This window comes from Ceratotherium simum, chromosome 32 (genome assembly GCF_057802395.1).
Source record: "Ceratotherium simum simum isolate JZ-2026a chromosome 32, ASM5780239v1, whole genome shotgun sequence".
Lineage (NCBI taxonomy): Eukaryota > Metazoa > Chordata > Mammalia > Perissodactyla > Rhinocerotidae > Ceratotherium > Ceratotherium simum.
Genome location: NC_141931.1, coordinates 12,539,378 through 12,561,222, shown reverse-complemented (window position 1 = coordinate 12,561,222; position 21,845 = coordinate 12,539,378). Strand labels below are relative to the sequence as shown.

The following is a 21,845-nucleotide window of genomic DNA, read 5'->3' as shown; positions in this document are numbered from 1 at the left end:
CATTTATATTCATAATTCTGTGACTTATAAAACATGAATTAAAGAGAATTCTTTAACAAGATAGAATATTTTCTGCTTTTTGTGTCGAACATTTAATATTTTAAAATAATAATAGGATAGGAATAATTCTCTATTAGGTAATTACCCATGTATATTACCATCTTTTATAAAAGGGCCTTAATTTTCTACTTAATTCAAGCTTTAAAAAATAAAAATCAATTAAGGTTCAATTTTAAAAGAAATGTACTATCCAGGGGCTAATTTTAAAGCCTGCATCCATCTGAAATAGTCAATAATTTAGGCACCTGAAAATTGGCAACTGCAGTTACCAATGTCACAATAAAAGATATCCACATAAAGTGGAAATAACAGTTTATCTGGATGGCTTGGGTTTACAAACATGACCTTTCCTTTCTTTACAAGAGAGCTCTGCCTTTGTTCCTTCAATTTTCTTCAATGTTCTCAGTTCTTTTTCTTCAGCCAAAGAGAAATGTTACTTTTAATATTATGTAAAAGATTTAAATATTAAAATAGGAAATTTTATTATATTATGAAAATACACAACAGGGCCAGCCCTGTGGCCTAGTGGTTAAGTTCTGTGCACTCCGTTTTAGCAGCCCAGGTTCAGTTCCCCAGCGTGGACCTACACCTCTCGTCGGCAGCCATGCTGTGGCGGTGACCCACATACAAAATAGAGGAAGACGGGCACAGATGTCAGTTCAGGGTGAATCTTCCTCAGCAAAAAAGAAAAAAAACCCCACAATATACTCATTCACTTCTGCTAAAAGGAAAAATTACATTGCTTTCTCCTTCCTGAATATCAGTTCTCTAACAGAAAAGAGCCGGGCACTCAGTCTTCTGGCGAAGCTTCAGCCTCCCGTACCTGGCCTTCCCAGGTTGCAGAATGTTTGTAAAGTAAGCACAGGTGACTAACATATTTACATCAGATAACGCTGAGCAGAGTGGACAACACACAGAACCCAGCTCCAAGCCAAGTGACAGCACTACAGAGGGGAGATAACACTCAACCTTTAAAAAGCAAACACAACGCTCTAATCGCGGACTCCAGTGGATGTCACATCACATTTTCTGAACAGCTTCATCTGAATCATCCGTAGGTCGAGTCTAACGTGAAGCAGTGAGACTGGATCACCAAGTACAAATCCCTGCCCATTAGACTTCTATTGGAAGGACTCTGCCTGCCACTACACGCCGTGGGTTGGGTGTAATGTAAGTCACATAGGGGAGGCCTGTTGAAGTGAGCCAGCCATAAACAGTGGACACCACACTGCTTCTGGGACCCAAGGACTCTCTGCCTGACACATGACCAACCTCCCCTGACCCAAGCTACCGCTGTCCAACTCTACCTCAACCCCAAATGCCAGACCTTGCACTTGGGGGAAAGCACACGGTTGGTCTTGCTGCTTATATTTTTTTTAAAACAAACAAAAGAAAGAAAATTATCAAGGTTTCTGTTTCAGAGAACCTAAGGATTCTAAAGCAGAATGAAGAACAATTTTGTGAAAAGTGGGTCAGTTGAAAGCAGCTTTCCTTAGAGGGCAGGGTCCTCAGTTAGCCTGCGTGGTGCCAGTCCTCTCTCCGCCAGACGTGAGGCCCCCACACTGCCCATGTGTGCACCTCTTTTGTTGAGTTGCCTAAAGTTCCTCTAAACAGAGCTTTTAATGGGTTAAAAGCAACCTCTAGAGCCAGCCCTGATGGCCTAGTGGCTAAAGTTCAGCGCTCTCACCACTTCAGCAGCCCAGGTTCATTTCCTTGTCATGGAACCACCCACGTGTCAGTTGCCATGCTGTGGCAGAAGATCACATGGAAGAACTAGAGGGACTTACAACTAGGATATACAACCAGGCACTGGGGCTTTGAGAAGAGGAGAAAAAAAAAAAGGAAAATTGGCAACAGATGTTAGCTCAGGGCCAATCTTTCTCTGCAAAAAAAAAAAAAGCATCCTCTAAAAACAATATGTAAAGAAAAGCATATCTTTTTTATTCCAATCTTTGCTGTTCAACTTAGAAATAGTCAAAACAAGGAGATGTGGTAAAGAAGCTCTCAGCCACGTTGCTGGAACTGTAACTGGTGCAACCCTCTTTGAAAGCAACTTGGTAACACATACCAAGAGCCTTAACGTATTCATACCCTCTGACCAAGTAAGTCCTCAACATGGGAATCTGTTCTAAGAAAATCATCCAAAATAGCGAAAAGTTTTGTACAGGGAGATGTTGACTGCAGCATTATTTATGGTAGCAAAAAATTGGAATCAATGTATAGACTAGTAAAATCAATGTATAGACTATAGACAATGTATAGACTTCATTAGACTATTAGGCAGTCATTAAAAATTATCAGTGGTGGGGCCGGCCTGGTGGCGTAGCGGTTAACTTCGAGAGTTCCGCTTTGGTGGCCCAGTGTTTGCCAGTTCAAATCCTGGGCACAGACCTACTCACGGCTCATCAAGCCATGCTGAGGCAGCATCCCACATAGAAGAGCTACAACTCTACAACTATGATACACAACTATGCACTGGGGCTTTGTGGAGAAAAAAGGAAAAAAAAAGAAAAAAGAGGAAGATTGGTAACAGATGTCAGCACAGGGCCAATCTTCCTCAAAGGAAAAACAACAACAACAAAAATTATCACTGTGAAAAACACATGATATGAGGAAATATATAGACAGTATAATCTCAAAGAGACAAAAAAAAAAAGACATTGGAAAGATACACACCAAAACATTAACACTGGTTGCTTCTGGAGATAATGATTATGGTAATTCTTCACTATATTTATCTATATTTTTCAAGTTTTTCATAGAGAAAATATACCATATATTATTATATATAAGTACTTATTAGAACTTAAATTCCACTGAAACCATAAATGTTTCTAGTTCATCTAAATAAACATAAAAAGAAAGAAGTTTTATATAATACTAAATAAAAATATTCACTATTGGCTGGATCAATTCTTCATTTACTGGAATTGGATCAAACCTGGATGAAATCTTCATCAGCATGTTTTAAATTTGTGAACATCTGATGCCAAAACTGCAAAAGAAAAGTGAATAAGCAAAGGGACACACTAGTTTCTCCTAACCTTTTTTTTTTTCATTTAAAATGTCTCTCAAATTTCCTCCTGTCCTCCTACTTTGGCTCAACGTGCCAAAAAAGTAAAAAGTAAGTGCCTTACGGGTTTATCATAATTGTTTCTGAATAGTTCTTTCTAGGACAAAGCCTTTGAACTTTTCATCTGTGTGCAGGCAGATTCTAATTTATGAATGGGTTGTGTTCCGAACGTTCTTTTGTAAGTTGGCTGCTTGTTTCTATGGGGAAATATATTCCAAGTGCCAATGTAGTAAAAGATCTATGAGGGAGGGGTCAGTTAAAAAAGTTTCTTCTTGGTTTCTGGGCACAGAAGAAAGCTAGAGCACATTTTCAAAAGGTGAAGTTGATGAATAGCACAGGGAGACAGGGGATTTTGGAGCATGGAAACACAAGGAGTCAGGGCTGACTTTGTGAAAGATATAGGAACACGCTAGACACCTGGGAGTGAGAGAGTGGAGGGCAACACAGTCGGGCAGGAGGAAGAGTTACTAAGGAAATTCAAATGCACCCATAAAGAAATTAAGCTTCTGCTTGTTTAGATCTGTGTCTTCAAACTTTTAAGACTGTGGATGACTCAGCTGGGAAGGCTTCTATCAATTTACACCTGGTGATCCCTGGAAACAAAGCAATGACAACGATGGTGTATTTATTTAGGAGTAGGAGGATCCCAGCCTGGGCATACAGTCATGCAAAATACACTGTAAATATAAATGTTTCTATTACAATGCAGTATATGCTGCTGAAAAACTTTAAGTTCTGTATACACACTAGAAACAGATTTTAGGTAGACCACTCAAAACTTATGGAATTCTATCACCAGAACGCTGAAGGGCCGGCCCTGTGGCTTGGTGGTTAAGTGCACGCGCTGCAATGCTGGTGGCCCGGGTTCGGATCCCGGGTGCGCATCGAGGCACCACTTCTCCGTCCATCCTGAGGTCGAGTCCCACATACAGCAACTAGAAGGATGTGCAGCTATGACATACAACTATCTACTGGGGCTTTGGGGGGAAAAAATAAAATAAATAAAAAGAACGCTGAAAAAAATAAAATGCTAAAAATATACATATCAGTTTTCAAAACTGTTTAATTCTAATTAAATACAGAATGGACTTTGTCTTTAAAAATGCAGTTGTGAATATCACTCAATGTTCACGTAAGGAACGATGGAGCTTACAAGTGATACAGATGAGGGCGAAATGCATGAAGATTGGAGAGAACCTTGAAATTAGTACCTCCAAGACAGAGCACCCGGCCACGTGAGTCAAGAGGAAGAACAAGGATGAGTGGGCAGCATCCACAGTCCCGTTGTCCTACCTGGTCTGCCACCTTCGCTGCATTAGTGTAATTTTCATCCAGCTGCTGTTACCTGGATGCGCTAAGCAGTGACGTGCTCAAGGAAAATCGTGTATAAACCAATGTCTGCATCATACACCATCATTCCCTATTTACCAATCTAGTGTAAGCCAATTTGTATTATAGAAACATGCATAAAGCAGAAAAGACCACAAATTATGCATTTTCTAAAGCAGATTCAAATCTGTAAGGGAACTTCAGAAATACTTTCTTTTCTATTGTCCAGCCTAAACAGCACCTGAAAGCTTCCTCCAGGACACCAATGCTTAGGCATCTGACATAAGAAATTTTGGATGCATGACCCGAGAAAAGTAGGATGACGCAGGGCAGCTGCTGGCGCACAGAGCACCTCTGTGCTCATCAGAAAATGAGCTTCCTCAGATGGGCATGGATGTTAGCCCAGGGCCAGTCTTCCTCAGCAAAAAGAGGAGGATTGGCAGATGTTAGCTCAGGGCCGGTCTTCCTCACCAAAAAGAAAAAGAAAGAAAGAAAATGAGCTTCCTCTGTGTGGGCAAGTTACAAAAACGGAGCCCGTCTCTGGCTCCTGCAGCCCCTGCCACGGTGCAGGTGGCATTACTGATTTCAGCACCACCACCACCCCCAGTCCTCCCTCCCAGGCGCCTTTGGGCAGGTGATGTTGCATGCCATGCCACAGAGGTCATTCCTGGGGGGATTAATATGCAATACCTGCCTCAAAGTCCAGGTTGAAGAAACAAAGGCAAAGCACGTTTATTACAATTACAAATAACACTAAGCCCTGAATGTTAGAGTGTCCAGCAACTTGCAGATACGATCCTAATCCTAAATGACCAAACCTCATGAAATTAATGCAAACAGAAGAAATGTTAATAAGAATATGTGCAAAAGAATGGAAATGAATAAAACCGTAAAAATAGAAGATGGGATGTATCCCAGCACCTGCAGAAAGGTTCTGCAGTCCCCGAATTGCCACATGCCCTTCATGCTTCTGTACATGCTCCTTACTCCGCCTATAGCCTGTCTTCTCCAGTCTCTTCACCAGGTTAATTACAATTCATTGCTCAGGATCCAACTCAAGTAGCACTAACTCTATCCGGGCAGTGTATTAATCCTCTGTTGCCGTAGTATCTGTGCATACAGCCTGGGGGCAGGGTGCCCACCCAGGAGGATTTCAAGGTTTGAGAACTGTCACGGTGCCTCCACTCAGGTGCCGCCCAGCAGCTGCACCCGCACTACAGGAGACTTTGCTCCTGTGGCCACAGTTGGCTGGATCTGATGGTCGCCAACTCTCTTTGTGTCTCCTCCTTTCTCTCACTCTTAAGAAATCTGAAATTAGGATGCAGTATGTATGATTAATTGCCATCAGAAATTACCTGGATCTGGGGGCAAATAAGCTTAGGGGCTGTGTAGGGTGTACTTGCACAAAGCAGTGGAGATAAGACAATGTTCTTAGAGAACAGCTTCATAACAAGTGATGCAAAGATGAGAGAGCAAGTGAGGAAGGAGCTCAGGATCCTGCTCCAGGTGCGGCTCAGCTGAGGTTCCTGCCCATCTGTTGCATGAGTTACCCAGTAACTGCCACCCGGCCTCTGTTTTTCCCTTTAGCTAATGCGAAGTGTGTGACTCTCATTTACGAGCACATAAACCTTGCATGAGGCACTTCTGTTCATTCACCAATTTACCTCCTTATTGACATAACTATATGCCTCTCTTCCCTGTAAGACTGTGCATTCCTTACAAGCCAAAATTGTCTTTTTCATACTTCTTTCTCTAAGGCCTTAGAGAAAATACTTTAAAAAACCCAAACCAATTATAGGCTATTGGTATTAGAACTTTAGATATGAAAAGGACACTTTTCACAAAATGACGTACTTGTTAAAGCTGGACCATTAAACCACATCTCAGGAATCTACTTCCATCATGAACATCAAATGCTGAATTATCTATCAAATGCTGGATTTATCTATAAAATGTAACATTTGTGAAAACTTTGAAATTGGAAATATCCTTTCCACATATTAGTAAACATAAGTGCAGATAATACACACTTTCTGGCTAACAGCCCAAAAGTTAACGATAATGTAATGAAGAGTATGGAGGGTAAGAAAAGCATTTAGGTACCCAAACTAGAACACCTCGGGGTCGCCCTCCACTCCTTCCATCCATCCCCTCATGTAGTTACCAAATCCAGCTGATTCTACTTTTGAACCACCTCTTGGGCATGCCCTTTCTCTTCACCTCCACTGCACTGCCCTTGCTCAGGCTCTGGTCATCTCTTAGCAAGAGGACAGCAGTGGCTTCCTGAGAGTCCCCCTTCCTGTCGCACTGAGTCCCCTCACTCATCCATCCCTGGGACAGCCACAAAACCACCCGACCACCCCAGGGCTCTGACTTGTCATCCTTTCTCTTAAGAAACTTTTATGCTGATTTTCTACTTTTGTTACTAGGGTGGAACTAGGTTATTCAGATCAACTCTGCCCCTGGAAGCAACTAACCATCCTCAATAAAATATTTTTTAAACAACTTCTTAAAGGCATCAAAGCATTGAAGAGGCGGGATTTACCTCGCCGAAACCTAAGTGAAAGCTGGATGTAAGAGCAGTCAGCTAGCCATGGAAGCCACTTGGGCTCTGAGGGCTCTGATGGTCTCTGGGTTGAGATGAATAGAAGTCAGAGCCTAGAGCCCATCCAAGGTGGGGAGGTCTAATGGGAAACCCTTTCTCCTTAAGGCAGGGACCCAAAGGACCATACCCTCAAGGTAAGAGTGAACCAAAAATAAACCCATTCGACCCCCCAGGGAACCAGAGCTGTGCGGTCCAACAAGCTCCAAGCTATGAGTGTAGTTTAAGATGGGCTTGGTCTGGAGCACCCCCAGCCACCTGGCCAAAGCAAACAATCCTCTCTGGAGGGACGCACTTTCACCTTAAGACTTAAAGAATCCTCCCCAAATAACTGTCTAAGAGAAACGAGCAGCTCACAGCCAAAAATAACCAAGCAAACATGGGAATGAGGCATCATGAATGAGAACCAGCAGACATAACACAGTAGAAAGAGATCCACAGAGATGCGAGATTGGGAGTATCACTATTCTCACGACGTTTAAAGAAATCTTAAATTTAACTTACGGCACACTTCTGAACACTGGAATTTTCAGAAGCATACCTGAAGCCATTAAAAGACCCACACTACATAGAATAAATCTGAAATAACACTGCAGTGCACTCTTCTATATAACAATGTCTCAGATTGTTTAGAAATGCATTCATGGTCCTCATACAACTCGTCTGGTGGCCTTCAACATTCTGCCGTTCTATGAGATAGTATTTACTCTCTGAGCCTTCTCTGCTCTGTTCACAAGGCAAAGTTCTTGCAGGCTGCTGTAAACATACGCGCTCTCTCTGGCATCTGCTCACGGTTACCCCACACCTCTTATCACCAGCTCGCATGCATTGCACAACTCGCTCCGCAAAATGCTCTCAATACTGTGCTCAATCATAGCAAGAATAAATTTTACACACTGACGAAAATTTAATGTGGAAGGGCTCACGGTACACCTGTTAAGCACTAATGGCCTACGGTTTAGAGAGTCCCGGCTCCACTCACTCATTCAATAATATTTATTGGGCGCCTACTGCATACAAGCACTATTCTAGGCGTGGGGCTACAGCAGTAAATAAGTCTCAGCTGCTGTGGAACTTAACATCCTGGGCGGGGGAGATAAATAACAAATACGTTAACAGCTTGGTTTCTGATAGTGTTAACTGTCACAAAGAAAAAAAACAGAGAGACATACGAGAGTGAGAGGCTCCTTTAGATGAGGAGGTCAGAGAGGCCATGTAAGAAACCAACCCTTTTAGCTGAGAGACTAAAATGAACCAGCGCAAGGGCCAGCCATTCAAAGACCTGAGGGAAGAATATTCCAGACAAAGAGGACAGTAAATGCAGAAGCTCTGCCGCTGCTCTAGGCTTGGCTTGTTTAAGGAACAGAAAAGACCAGTGTGGCTGGAATGAAGAAGTCACAAAGAGCATAGTGAAGGATGAGGGCAAAGGCGGAAGCAGGGCTAGGCAAGTAAGAGCTTGCAGGCCAGAGAAAAGAGTTTGAGTTTTATCCGTAATGCAACAGGAACCCTCTGGAAAGTTTTCACTGAAGAAGTGACAAGATATTTACATTTCAGAAAGATCATTCTGCCACTGCTGTAGAGTTTGGAATCAAATAGGGCAAGGGTGGATACAGGCAGACCCACAGACTACTGCAGTGTTCTAGAGAAAGAGAATTTATATGGGAAAAGAGAAATATGCAGATTCAGGACTCAAAAATGGGAGTGGTGGTGATAAAAAGAGAGGAACCAAGGTTGGTTCCTAGGCTTTTGGCTGAAGCAGAGTGAGAAAGGGGGAAAGTGACGGGAGAGGGAGGCGGGCTTGAGCACCCAGGTAGATGGTGCTCCATTTACTGAGATGGGGAAGAAACTGGGCATGACAGGAGGCGGTACAGTAGGTGGGAGCAAGAATCAAGAGTCCTGTTTGGGACACATCTGAGTATTCAAGCGAAGATATCTGGTAAGAAACTGAATATGGAGCCCGGCAGGGAAGTCAGAGGTGAAGATATCAATTTCTCAATCATCAGCATGAAGTGGTATCAAAAGCCAGGAGACTAAGTAAGATCATGTAGATAAAATATATGTAGTTACAGAAGACCGTGGAGTTCTGGAGCATTCCAACACTTAGAGACTGGATAAAGGAGGAGGAACCTGATAAGGCACCAAGGAGTGGCTGGTGAGGCAGAAGGAAAACAAGAAATGACAAAAAGAGGTGACCCCTGGATTTGAAAACGTGACCGCCGCTGGTGATGCTCCGAGCTTCCTCAGAGTGCTGAGGATGAAAGCTAGGTGGGAGTAAGAGACAGAGAGAGTGGCAGGAGACGGTGGGGGGGGGGGCAGGAACTAGAGACAACAGGAGACAGCGCCTATAGACAAGGCTTGTCAACTTTTGCTCTAAAAAGGAACAGAGAAACAGTGGACGCTGCAGTGAGAGATGTGACGCCAGAGGAGAGTTTTTGTTGTGATGGCTGTTTATTTTGTTTTCAAGATGGGAGGTCGCAGAACAGCGAGCAGTCCAATAGAAAGTGCTGGAGTCATGGCAATAGTCCGCAGCCACCCTGTCCGATTCAGTAGCCACTACCCACACGTGGCTGCTGAGCACTTGATGTGACACACTGACTCTTAAGATTTAATTCTAATTAAATGAAATTTACATAGCCATGTGTGACTAGCAGCTACTGAACTTGACAATGCAGCCCCTGGCATGTTTGCAGGCTAATGGATTCAGCTGTCCAAAAGTTAGCGGACTGGGTGGTGGGAAGAATGGAAGTTGATGGCTTCTCTTAGTTCAGTGTCTTCTAAAGCATTAAAGGTTGTCAGCTGGGGGAAGGCAAAGGGACAAAACACAAGAGGGAAGTTTAAGGAGAGGGAAATGTGAGCAATAGTTTCAAAGAGCAGAGAACGTAGGGAATAGTAAAGTTTCAGGGTTGAGCATCACATGAGAATTACGGTAAATTTTAAAGTGGCCCTTGTCAGAACTGCTACTAAGTTTTTCGCTGGCAAACATCAGCTGCTCGGCCCTTTAAAATCTGGCCTCAAACTACCTTTTCCACCACCTCCTAAAATTCTCCATCATTTACCTCTGTGGTTTCAATCTTCTTGGTAGCACAACCTTTTTTCCTCTGTACATATTTTCCCTTGTATATAGACAGTATGCATTCAGTTCCCCCAGTTAAAAAGAAAAAACAAGACAAGGACAAAAGCTGCTCTGGATGAAGCTGAGGGAGCCCTGGGTTTGAAACCAAAGATTTACCCTCGCCAGTGCTTCTCAAAGTGGAATGTGCATACAAATCACCTGTCCACCATTAATATGCGCATTCTGCTCCAGAAGGCGTGCAGAGAGGCCCACAATTCTGCATTTCTAACAGGCTCCTGGGTGATGGCTGATGCCACTGTTCTGCGGATCACACTTGGAGTGAGTGGCAAGGCTCTAGGCCACAGCCATACCAGACCACTCACCATTCTCCACTCAGTCTGCTTTCTTTTCCCAGTGTTGTCCCCTTGCCATATATGCCTTTCCTCGCCTTCTCCAGCTGGGAGATTCTACTGCATCTTCAAGGCCCTCTCAATGTCAGCACCTCTTCAACTCTTCTCCAAGAGTCCTGGGCAGAAGTAATCATGAGCCCATCCCTGCCCCCATCTCCCACCACTTTCCCCCTTTCTCATTCTGCTCCAGCCACACAGGCTTCCTTGCAGTTTCCTAAACATGCCAAGCCAGCACTAGCCTCAGGGCCTTTGCACGAGCTGTTCCTTCTGCCTAAAATGTGCTTCCTCCACATATCCTCATGTCCAACCCCTTCATCTCCTTCATCCCCCTACTCAAATGTCTTCTTTATAAGGTTTATACTCTGACCACCCTATTTAATACGCTCCATGCCCACCAGTCCTGATACTTTAGTTATTTACATATATGTGTACGCATACATCTGTTTCCCCTGCACTTATAAGCAATTTGAGGGCAGGGTCCACAATATACTCATTTTGCATCCCAAGCACCTTGCACAGTGTCTCTTACATTTTTTTTTTTTAAAAAAGGTAAAATATCAAATCAATAGCTGACATGCCTTGCAAGTAACGAATCTGAATTAAATTTTTGACACCTCAAGCAACCTGACCACTAGTGGAAGCATTAGAGATACAAGAGAGAACATTATGACAAAATAGATACAGAAATTAAAGCAAGGGCACAAAGATAATTCTAAAATGGTTAATTTGTAACTCAAAGATGCACAAGGATGCCAAGTGCAATGGTGACTTTATATCTATGAACCAGGATAATGTAACAACTAATTTAACATGCGCTCTAATAATTTTTCAAGTTTTATCATTTAAAATACTTGTTTAAAGATAATAAATGACAGCTAACATTTATGAAGAACTTACCACGTGCCAGCAATTCTTTAGGCATCTTACAAGTACCAATTTATTGAATGCACACAAACCTCTGTAATAGGTACTATTATTATCTCCTTTTATAGAGAAGGAACTGAGAAAGAGAAGCTAAACCACTCACTCCAGGCCACACAGCCAACCAACCAGTGCAGCGCCAAAGCCGGAGCTCTTACCCACTGTGGACAGGTGAAAAACGATAAAGACTTTGAATGTAAAGGCTTATTTTTAGGTAGGTTACTGTTTTAAAACTCCCTATAACACTTTTTATGAATAAATTATATATATCCTACATGCTTTGAATATAAGCAATGATTTTCTTTCTGTAAAGGAAAAATAGTTTTTTCTCCATATTAATACTCTGTCAAAGTATAGCTTATAAGACTAAGGGAAGGCAAGAAGGAAAGAAATGAGGAACTCCCAGGCATGGCCCAGGCAGCTCTGCCCCGTCTCGGGCCATCCTCTCAGCTTCCGGTGCTCTATCACACAATGTTCCGGGGCTATTCGGTTTCCGTGGCCAATTTTTTCAAAAGTGGGTGGCCAGATCCTTCTTCTTAGTCTGTCAGCTCTGCTGAAACCTGTCCACCATGGGTGACCCTGCTGGTATCTGAAATACTGGTGGCAGAGCCTTCAGCATCACAGCGACACGCAGCCGTCCCAGTATGACACTGACAGACGGGTGGTGTGGTTCCCCGACCAGAAACGAACCCGGGCCATGGAGGTAAGAGCCCAAATCTTAACCACTAGACCCCTAGGACTGGCTACTGTGATCTCAGCAGGTAATTAATTCCACCTATGCACGGTCCTATGTACTACTCTCCCTGGCTACTGGGTGCTCTCCCACATTTCCCACCCTATACCATGCCACATTTACTCTTGCAAGGGTTCTTAACTAGGTTCCACAAACCCCCAACTGGTTCATGGATAGAATTCAGGGGATCTGTGAACTTAGCAGGATGTATCTTATGTATTTGCATTTATTCCTTCAAAAGCATTATGCTAAGCAGTCCACAGCCTTCACTTTGTCATAGAGGTCCATGACAAAAAAGGAAACGTGAATAAAAGAAGATACAGGGAAATAAGGTGGGAGGTATTTTTTAACAGCTCAAGAAAGGGCAATAAATCTAGTTAGGATTGGCAGAGGTGAGAATGGGAAGGAAGAGATGGAGTCAAGGAAAATACCCAGGTATTTCCTAAATGAAATGGCATCTTTCACCTTCCTTCTACTTCTAACCTAAAAAGAGAAGCTGCCTCTACTTCCACTCATTCGCTCCTTAAATCTCTAAGAGCGCGCACACACACGAATCAACCACTCTCAAAAAGTACATCCACAAACGTCATGATCTCTGGAGCACCTAATTCTACTGGCCTTCTTGCTGAGTTTTCTCTTGCTTCTTGTTTCTTCTTTCTCTGTCCTTCCCTCAAAGGCAAGTAAGTGTCCCCAAGGTTCCAACTTCTCCCTCAGAGACCTATTTTACCCTCATGGCTTCCTGCCAATCCTGCGTGGACAATGCTCAATTCTCCAGCCCAGCCCTAACCTTGCTTCTGAGCTCTAATCCCACCTTCCAACATCCCACAAGTGGGCACTGTCGCTAGAGTATCCATTGCCATCACCTGCAAGTCAACATTTCTTCTTTTTTTTGAGGAGATAGATTCGCCCTGAGCTAACATCTATTGCCAACCACCCCCTACCCCCCACCGAAGCTCCAGTGCATGGTTGTATATCCTAGTTGTAAGTCCTTCTAGTTCTTCTATGTGAGCCGCTGCCACAGCATGGCAACTGACTGACAGGTGGTGTGGTTCCACACCCGGGGAACAAATCCGGGCCAGCAAAGCGGTCAGAGCACCAAACTTTAACCACTATGCCAGCAGGGCTGGCTCTCAATATTTCTTAAATCAAAAAAATTTTATCCTTTTTAACGCGCAGTTCCTTCTCCTAACTTTTCTAACTCTATCACCGGTCACCATCCTTCCAAGAATTCATCCTATGCAGTCAGGGGACAAATCCTGAACATTTCTCCTTATTTTTAATGATATTCCTTCTACTGTTTTGCTACTCAAAGTGTAGCCCATGGACCAGCAGCGTCAACATCACCTAAAGGCATGACACCTGCAGAATCTCAGGATTCACCCCAGACCTGCTGAGTCAGAATCGGCATTTTTTAAATGTCCCCAAGTGATTCATGTACACATTAAATTTTGAGAAGCACTTGTATTGTGCTTATGAATATGCTCCTAGCTAACTGCATCTGAATTTGATCATTTTTAGGTATCAATTACAGAATCCTTATTATGTGTTAATTACAGTGCTAGGCTGTAAATACATTATCTTACTTAACCCTCCAAATAATCCTGTGAGGTAATCATCTGCTTTTTAAGAATGTGTAAATTGAGGTTCAAGTGGATAAGTCATCAGCTCAAAGAGCCCATAAACAATAGACGCAGGATTTGCACCTAATCTTCTGACCACACACCATTTGGCCAAACTGCACAAATTTCCTTAAATTCCAAAATTTGTATTTCAAAGGGTGTGTTGGCAGAATTAATTACTCTGGTTGACTGCGTTTTCTAATCAACTAAGGTAGATTTTGTTTATTACAATTCTGGCTGAAAATCTTTCGAATAGCAGACAATCATGCCGTAGAAAGAGAAATCATTGCTCTCCCCTGGGCATCATTCTGAATACTCAACTGCACTCTAAGGTATCTAAGGAGAAATGGAGAAGAAAAAGTATTCTGTTCTCAGGATAATCCCAAATGTTAGGGGGTATACCATGACTTGTCTAATAATAAACTTTGTGTACATCTGCTTGGCAATCTTCTTTCCACTAAAAAGTAAACGGAAGAAAAAAAGTAGTGCGAGAATAGTTCTTGAATTAACGATTAGTTGGGTTCCGTTCAATGTCTAGCTAAGTATTATTTTAACTGCCTCATTATATTCCATTCAGTCAATATTTCATAGTCATTCATTTCATTTTTAAACCTAGTTTCCTTATCTTTTTCAGGGCCCAAATATAAATCCACAAACCTAAAAGACATCACTATTTCCCCAATATATTATTTACCTATTTCAAGTCCCTGACTTTGCTGAGAATGTAACAAAAGCTATGGGGTCTCTACCCAGAAAACCGCATATTCGCCAAAACACAGCTGGTGGACACCGAGATAAGCAACCCGGCTCTATTCCTAGGACAGATACCTGCCCGATACAGCCTGGCTGGGCCCCCTCCCTTCTTTTGGGGACTGTTCTTCCCCCAACTCCAACAGGTAGGAGCTGCCATTGTTCCATAACTGCTTAGTCCAAAGGGAGGCCCCAACTGATTGAAGCCAGAGCAACTGGAATCCCTCCATGGGATTTTTACAACTGAATCGAAGACAGAAAGTCCCTTTTAGGGGGCAGAAATGACAAAATGTGAAATTCAGGAACCATCAGTTCCCTGCCCTGTGCAGGAAACCAATCAGCTATGAACAAGAAGAAAGCCAAGACAGACAGAAAAATCCCGACAGCACCCAAGCACCTGATCCCAATTGTTCTGGAAGCCCAGCCCTATTCCTGTTCTTCTCCCGGTTTGATTCATTCTTCCTTCCACAGTGACAGACCTCCAAAACCCTCCCACTATTTTAAATTTTTGCCGAAGCTCATTTGTGTTTCTACGGCTTGCGATCCAAAGATTTTAACACTAATACTGGCTACTTCTAAACACTATACTTACTTTAAACAAGTTTTATGTTCTTTAAAATTTTTCTATACAGATAATGTCTTCCTCTAGATATTTAAATAGGTTTTTAAATATTAATATCTAAAAGGCTCACATTTCACTCTGCATAAAAATCTTTGAGAATATCTATTTAAAACAAGACTTGGCTCCTATCGTTCCACATGCTCCACACACCATTAAAATACAACTTTAAGAAGCTAGCTGCCTGATCGTTTTTAGTTTAATTCCAAATGTAACAAGACAAAATTGCCTTCTTAAGTCATCTTTCCCTTTATGTATTCAATTAGATTCTCTGCTTAAAATACTTAAAATAAAAATTGGCAATGATCCATCCACTGATGGGTATTTTAAGTTAGAAAGCAGCAACATATCAAATGAACCACACAAAGTCAGGCTGATTCTTGTTGTTGAAAATTACCACCACGATGGACTTGAAAATTTCCACCTTAATTGCAATTTTTACATTTTAATCAAATAGACTTTGACTTAATAGACTACAATGCAGTCCAACTACAATCAACCCACCCAACTCTTAGTTCACACATCCCTTAAAATCACATTTCCTTCCCTCTGGTCATGGGTGTGAAAATTCCCTGAATGCTGCTGCATTTGCAAGGTTATAATAGTAATGCAACTTTTGTTATATACTACTAGTATTCCTAGTCTACGGCTCCTAATATAATGCTACGAACCTAGTGGATTATAAAAATAGTTGAATCTTGAAGTTAAAAAAAAAACTTGGAAATCATCCAGTCCAATCCCCTTATTTCACAGATGCAAACATTGATACAAAAACTAGTTAACATGCCCAAGGTCAACAGAATTAGAGAAAGAACTGGAATACAGATCCAATGAGCTTTTTACCATAATACGTAGAAGATTCCCAATCACCTTATAAGATGCCTACATGATGAGATAAATATGCCGTTCCCCTTAGTGTTCCAAATGTATGGTTATTTCTTTTTTTTTTTAATTTTATTTATTTATTTTTTCCCCCAAAGCCCCAGTAGATAGTTGTATGTCATAGTTGCACAGCCTTCTAGTTGCTGTATGTGGGACACGGCCTCAGCATGGCCGGAGAAGCGGTGCTTCGGTGCGCGCCCGGGATCGGAACCCGGGCTGCCAGCAGCGCAGCGCACGCACTTAACCGCCAAGCCACGGGGCCGCCCCATGTATGGTTATCTCTAATTGTCCTTAAGACAAACCCAAATGAATTTTAAAAGCATGAAATTGCTATATATTCATGACAAATCTTTTCCCATTAATTCTGATCACATTAGAAATGTAGGGAAAAACTGATGTGAATGATCTGTTCCTTCTCTGCTATGCTTTGTCAAATATCCCCATTCATATACAACACTATGCTTGGTCCTTCTTAACAATGCTGACATATTTATTCTCATACTATAAACTTTGGTGCACACAAGGTCATATAAAAACATTTATCTAATGTCAGTCTTTGTCACCTAAAATGAAATCAACCAGAAATACATGGCACTAAGTGCTTAGATTTCATCTTTATATATATGTCCTTTCTTTTTTTCAAAAATAAGAAAGAAAATTGACATTTTGAAAAACAAGGCTGTGAAACAGACCTTTCTTATGTCAACTTAGAGCCCTCAAAATAAAGATATTTGGACAAAAATATGAGGGGCATTTTAAGCAATCTTTTGCACAGTGGCTGACCCTATGTGCCCAATATAATTTGCTGAATGAATAACATTGTTACATTACATACTATGGAAACTTGACTCCTTTTATGACGATACTTAGAATTGCTAACTTTTCTTGTAGGCAAAAGAAAATAACATGAAATTCACTGTCTACAAATCATACATTATTTTATAAGCCTTAAGTAGTTGCAAAATATTTCCAACTAGCAAGAAAGTCTAAACAAATGTAGCAATTCATAAATATAAGGTAGCAACACAAGTGGTTACAGTAAAACATGCACAATTAGAAGATTTTCCAAAGTAAACTGGAATTCAGACTAATTCTCAGACTCTTTTTCAGCAGCATATTGTTGACACTACTTTACTAGATTAAACTCAGATACAAACATACTCCTGACCAAAACACAACTCCAAAGGAGATAAAAGCACCCATAAATACAGAACTAACAACATAAATTTTTTTAAAAAGGAAACTAACAAGAGAAATAATAAAAAAAGCTTTACAGAATTAGACATAACTCTAAATTGTAGACTTATTTATTACGTAGGAAAAATTTCATTTTATTTACTATAATAAAACAGGAGAGTTTTGGTGCATTAATATATGCTGTTGTAAAAGCTTACATTCCTAATTGCTAAAGAAGTTGTCAGGAAGTTAAAATGAACTTCAAGAAATCAGGCGTTAGGCTGATAGACATAATCATTTCTCAACCTTCTTAAAAACAGTCACTCCATGCAAACACAATCAATCCTGGTACTGTTTCACCTTTTTCCCCAGCTCAGCTGGCAGAAGAAAAATACAAAATACAATGCTTTTGAGCCATTTTAAACACCTTCATTAAATTGAAACTGTTCTTTAAAACACCAACATGGTTTTCTGTCATTTCTATTATGCTGAAAGGAACACACAGACATCCATTGAAATCAAAAGTAGGGAAACCAAGCTTACACTTTTCCTCAGATGCCAAGTGACTGCAGTGAGTAAGGTCATGGCCAAAATTCACAGGCTCATTTAAACTTTCACGGCTCAGCCAACAGCTCCGATCATGTTTCCTGATTCTAAGGAGATTAAAACTGCAGGAGTTTCTCGCTGGAAGATCAGCAGGAGGCTTTTTCAGACCCTCAAACCGCAGTCCGCATAGCCCGCAGCGGCGCACCTTCCATCACCTCCGGCTGGGTGTTAAGCTAACCTTTCCAAGCGCTCTCCTCCAGCCTTTTAAACAAACTCCCCAAACGGGTGCAGTCAAACCAAGACCACCTTCTATCCGCGCCTGCCAAGACTCCCTCCCGCTGTCATCCCCCGGGCCGCCCTTCCGCAGTCGGTGACTTCGGCCTGGCTCCCCAAGGTGGGGGAGGAGGAGTGGGGAGGAAGACTCCCCGCCAAGCAGCTCCTCAGCCGGCACAGCGGCAGGGCGATGCGGGCGAGAGCAGAGGAAGATGCTAAAACACCAGTGCCATATTTACACTGGCTTTTTCTCTGCCAAAAAGATTCCTTGTATCCAATGATACCGCCTTTAAAGGAAAAAAAGGACCTAAGCACTAAAGCCGCTGCTCCAATCTCCCGGATCTCCACTATTTTCATCCCTGTTCGCCCGCGGGGAGGCTCCGGACGCTCCTAGCCTGGGACAGGTACACCTGCGCGGAGGACCCGGCCGCCCCACCGCCGCCAGCAGAAGGGAGCGATCGCCAGGACACTGATCCCAGCAGCCCCCGCCGGGGCTGACAGCCCAGGCGCAGCCGGGCCCCGCACAAACTTCCCAGTTCCGGGGGTGCGGGGACAGACCCGCGGGCGGACGGCCGCGGGGCGGCACTGGCCGCCGGGTTCAAACGCAGACGGAACCCCTCGCCCTGCACCCGGCCCTACGTCCAAAGGGGGTCCAAGTGGCGCCCAGGTGGCCCGGAGGGGCGGGCGCGCGCCGCGGGGCTGGGGGCACCGAGGCGCCGCGGCGGGCGGGCAGCCCCGGAGGGAGAGCAGCCGGAGGGCCGGGGCCCCGCTGGGGCTCCCCGCCCCGCAGCAGCTGCAGCAGGAGGAGGAGGGGAGCGAGGAGGAAGAGGAGGAGGAGGAGGAAAGGGACTGCGCGCCGCAGCCCGAGCCCTTACCGAGTGGTTTACCCCCCACATCAGGACGCTGAGCAGCGGATCGCTGGCCCGAAAGAGCTTCACTTTCTGCGCTACGAAGTGCTTCTTCTTGGTCTTGGTCTTGCTCGCTAGGACGGAGGACCCCAGGTTGCTGGGGGTCGCCATGGCCGCCGCCTCTGTCCCCTCCACCGCCGCGCTCCCGAGGCCGGGGACCCGCCCTCTCTACACGCCGGCCCGGGGAGGCAGCCGCATCCCCCCGGCGGCGGCCCCGGCGCGCCGTGCCCCGCTCCGACCGCCGGCGCGCTCGGCCCCGCTCGGCCCGCTTTGCCCGCTCGGCCCGGCTGGGGACGGAGGCTGCGCTCGGCTCGCGCCCGGCCCGGATCCCGCGCCCGCCGCGGCTCGGTGCTCAGCCCGCGGCTGGACCAGGCGCGCCGCGAGCGGCTTCCGCGTTGGGCGCCGGCGTCATGACGCAGGGGGCGGGCGGGCAGCAGCTGCGGCGCCGCCAGGCGGGGCGCGGGGCGCGGCCGCGGGACCGTTAAGCTGCGCCTTCGCGCTCCGGCTCCCGCTCGGGCTCCGCGGGGCCCGGCCGCCCCCTGTCTGTGCGCTGGCGAGCTCCGGGCCGCCGCTCCCGGCCCGCTGAGGAGGCCGCGGGGGGCGCGTGCGGCGCGGGGAGCAGGAGGACGCCTGCAGGGCATCCCCTCCTGCTCCCCAGGAAGGAAGGATGGGGAGAGTGGGGAGGTCGGAGGAGGGCGGTGGTCAGGCGAGTGAAGGAGGCTCAGGGAACGACCACTCACCGTGCCAAAAGTCAGGAGAGCTAGTGAGACCTGAAATACTACATGGAGACCAGGGCTTCCCTCGCACCGAGGGAAAGGAGCAGGGCGCATCGTTGGCCGCCTCCCGAAGTGGGGCGGGAATGAATTTCTTAATCCCTTTGTGCCTTTAACCATCGGGCCTTTAGGACCCTGGACTTGGGCCTTCCCACACTCTCGGAGTGATGCAGAAGGGAGACTCCCGCCTAATACCCTGGGCTGTCATTTCTACCACCACCAAAACCCTCCCTGGGCAAGACTTTACATTCCTCATCGGGAGCCCTTGGTTTGGCCAGGCCGATCATGCCCGAAGTTGCACCTTCATCTACGGTGTTCCTTACATCCCTGAATTAGCCCTTCTTAATACTGGGACTACCTGACCCAGCTGAGTCAGCTACCATTCCAAGTATGTCTAAAAACCTGCCAACTCTATATCTTCCTCGGTAATCATGATGCTGTTCTAGGACTTACCCTGACTCAGGGCACTGGGCAAGCATGTTCTCTATTGTCATTATTACTCCACTCAAATACCTATTGTGTGGATACCTACTGTGTGTTTGGTAATCTGCTTGGTTCTGTCAGGGAGACAAAGGATGACAGACCCTTGTCCCTTGAGGAGCGTGAGTCTCATGGAGATGGGGAGTACAGGTCATGTGGTCGCCTTCATTTGCTCCTCCTCTTTCTCTCACGGTTCTTTACACGTCGGGGTTGCCCCAAAGTCCTCTTGGAGTTCTTTCCCTCTTGTTTCATACTGCTGTACAAAATGATGTCTGCTCCCCCAGCATCAACCATCACCACTCTTAGTGGTTAAAAAAACACACCTAAATTTGTGGTAAGAAGACGTGTGGTAGCGCAGTTCTCCCACTTATTCAGCGAATCAGTTCTCTCTCTGAGCATCAGGTTCTTTGTGTTATCCCTATTGTGTTAACAATAGGGATAATCAGACACAGATGTCACTTTAGGGACTACTCTGGGCCTGGTAGTATAATTCTGCCCTACTACTTTATAGGGTGTTTGTTAGAATCAAAATCAACAGTGGACAATGGCTATGAAAAGCCCTTTGTAATCATACAGCACTATACACATACAAGATAAAAGGTAAGTATTTGCAGATAACTCATAAATTCTCCCTGGACCCTGGAGAAATGCCTGGTTGAACATCTCTACATCAATTGTCCACAGGCACCTAAAAAGGTGTCTAAAACAAAGTTCAGCATCTTTCTCCATCCCACGTGTTGCTTCATTTTTCTATTATGTTAGAAAAGGCATTCATATCACTCAATTACCCTAGCTAGAAGTTCATTTGTTTAACAAACTTTTGTTGACCCAGGATTGAAAGCTTAGCATCATCATTGATTATTGCCTCTCAGCACCACTCCACATAAACCCCTTTACCAGGCCCTGCCCTTGAAAACAATTGTGCTCAAATATTATCTCTTCTCCGGTGCTCTCACAATCCTCCTAGTTGAAATTAATCCACTCACTTCAGTGCTTCCGTAGTACTTTTGTTTCATAACAGCTCTATTGTACTTAACTGTATATTAATAATGCAAGACAATAGGCTAGCTGTAAATGCTGAAAAACTGAATTTAGGGATGACAGTGTTGAATGAGCCTACAGGAAGGGGAGATGGATACCCGTGGGCACTGTCAAGTGAGGTTTTAAGTAGGAGGGTGGTAAGCTACGATGGGGAGCACGAGGTGTCATCTCTGTTGGGGGCAGACAGGGGCATAGGCATGGAGATGAAAATCCATGTGATATTGTCAGATAGTAAGGAGACTTGCAGCTTTTAAAGGACAGAATTTTTTTTCCAGCTGTGTTACGATATAATTGACATGTAACATTCGGTAAGCTTAAGGTGTACAATTTGATGATTTGATACATGTAATATTGTGAAATGATTACCACAATAAGGTTAGTTAACACCTCCATCACACATAATTACCATTTGTGTGTATGTGTAGGTGTTGATGAGAACATTTAAGATTTACGTTCTTAGCAACTTTCAAGTATATAATACAGTACTGTAAAGGGATAGGATTTTTGGTGAGTTAAGTTGCTTTGAAAGGCATTTCATATAATGCCATTCATAAATAGGTCATTAAATGACTTTGCCAATGACCTCTCACATTAACTT

General features: G+C 44.2%; 1 protein-coding gene across 1 annotated transcript in view; it reads right to left on the bottom strand.

Annotated features, from left to right (window-relative positions):
* PIP4K2A (phosphatidylinositol-5-phosphate 4-kinase type 2 alpha) overlaps positions 1-19,272 on the bottom strand; it is a 167,011-nt gene extending 147,739 nt beyond the window's left edge. The window contains exon 1 of the mRNA XM_004425300.3: positions 18,921-19,272. Coding sequence (XP_004425357.1) covers positions 18,921-19,064 — 144 coding nt within the window. The 5' untranslated portion in view covers positions 19,065-19,272. The remainder of the gene's footprint in view (positions 1-18,920) is intronic.
* Between the last annotated feature and the right edge of the window lie 2,573 nt (positions 19,273-21,845).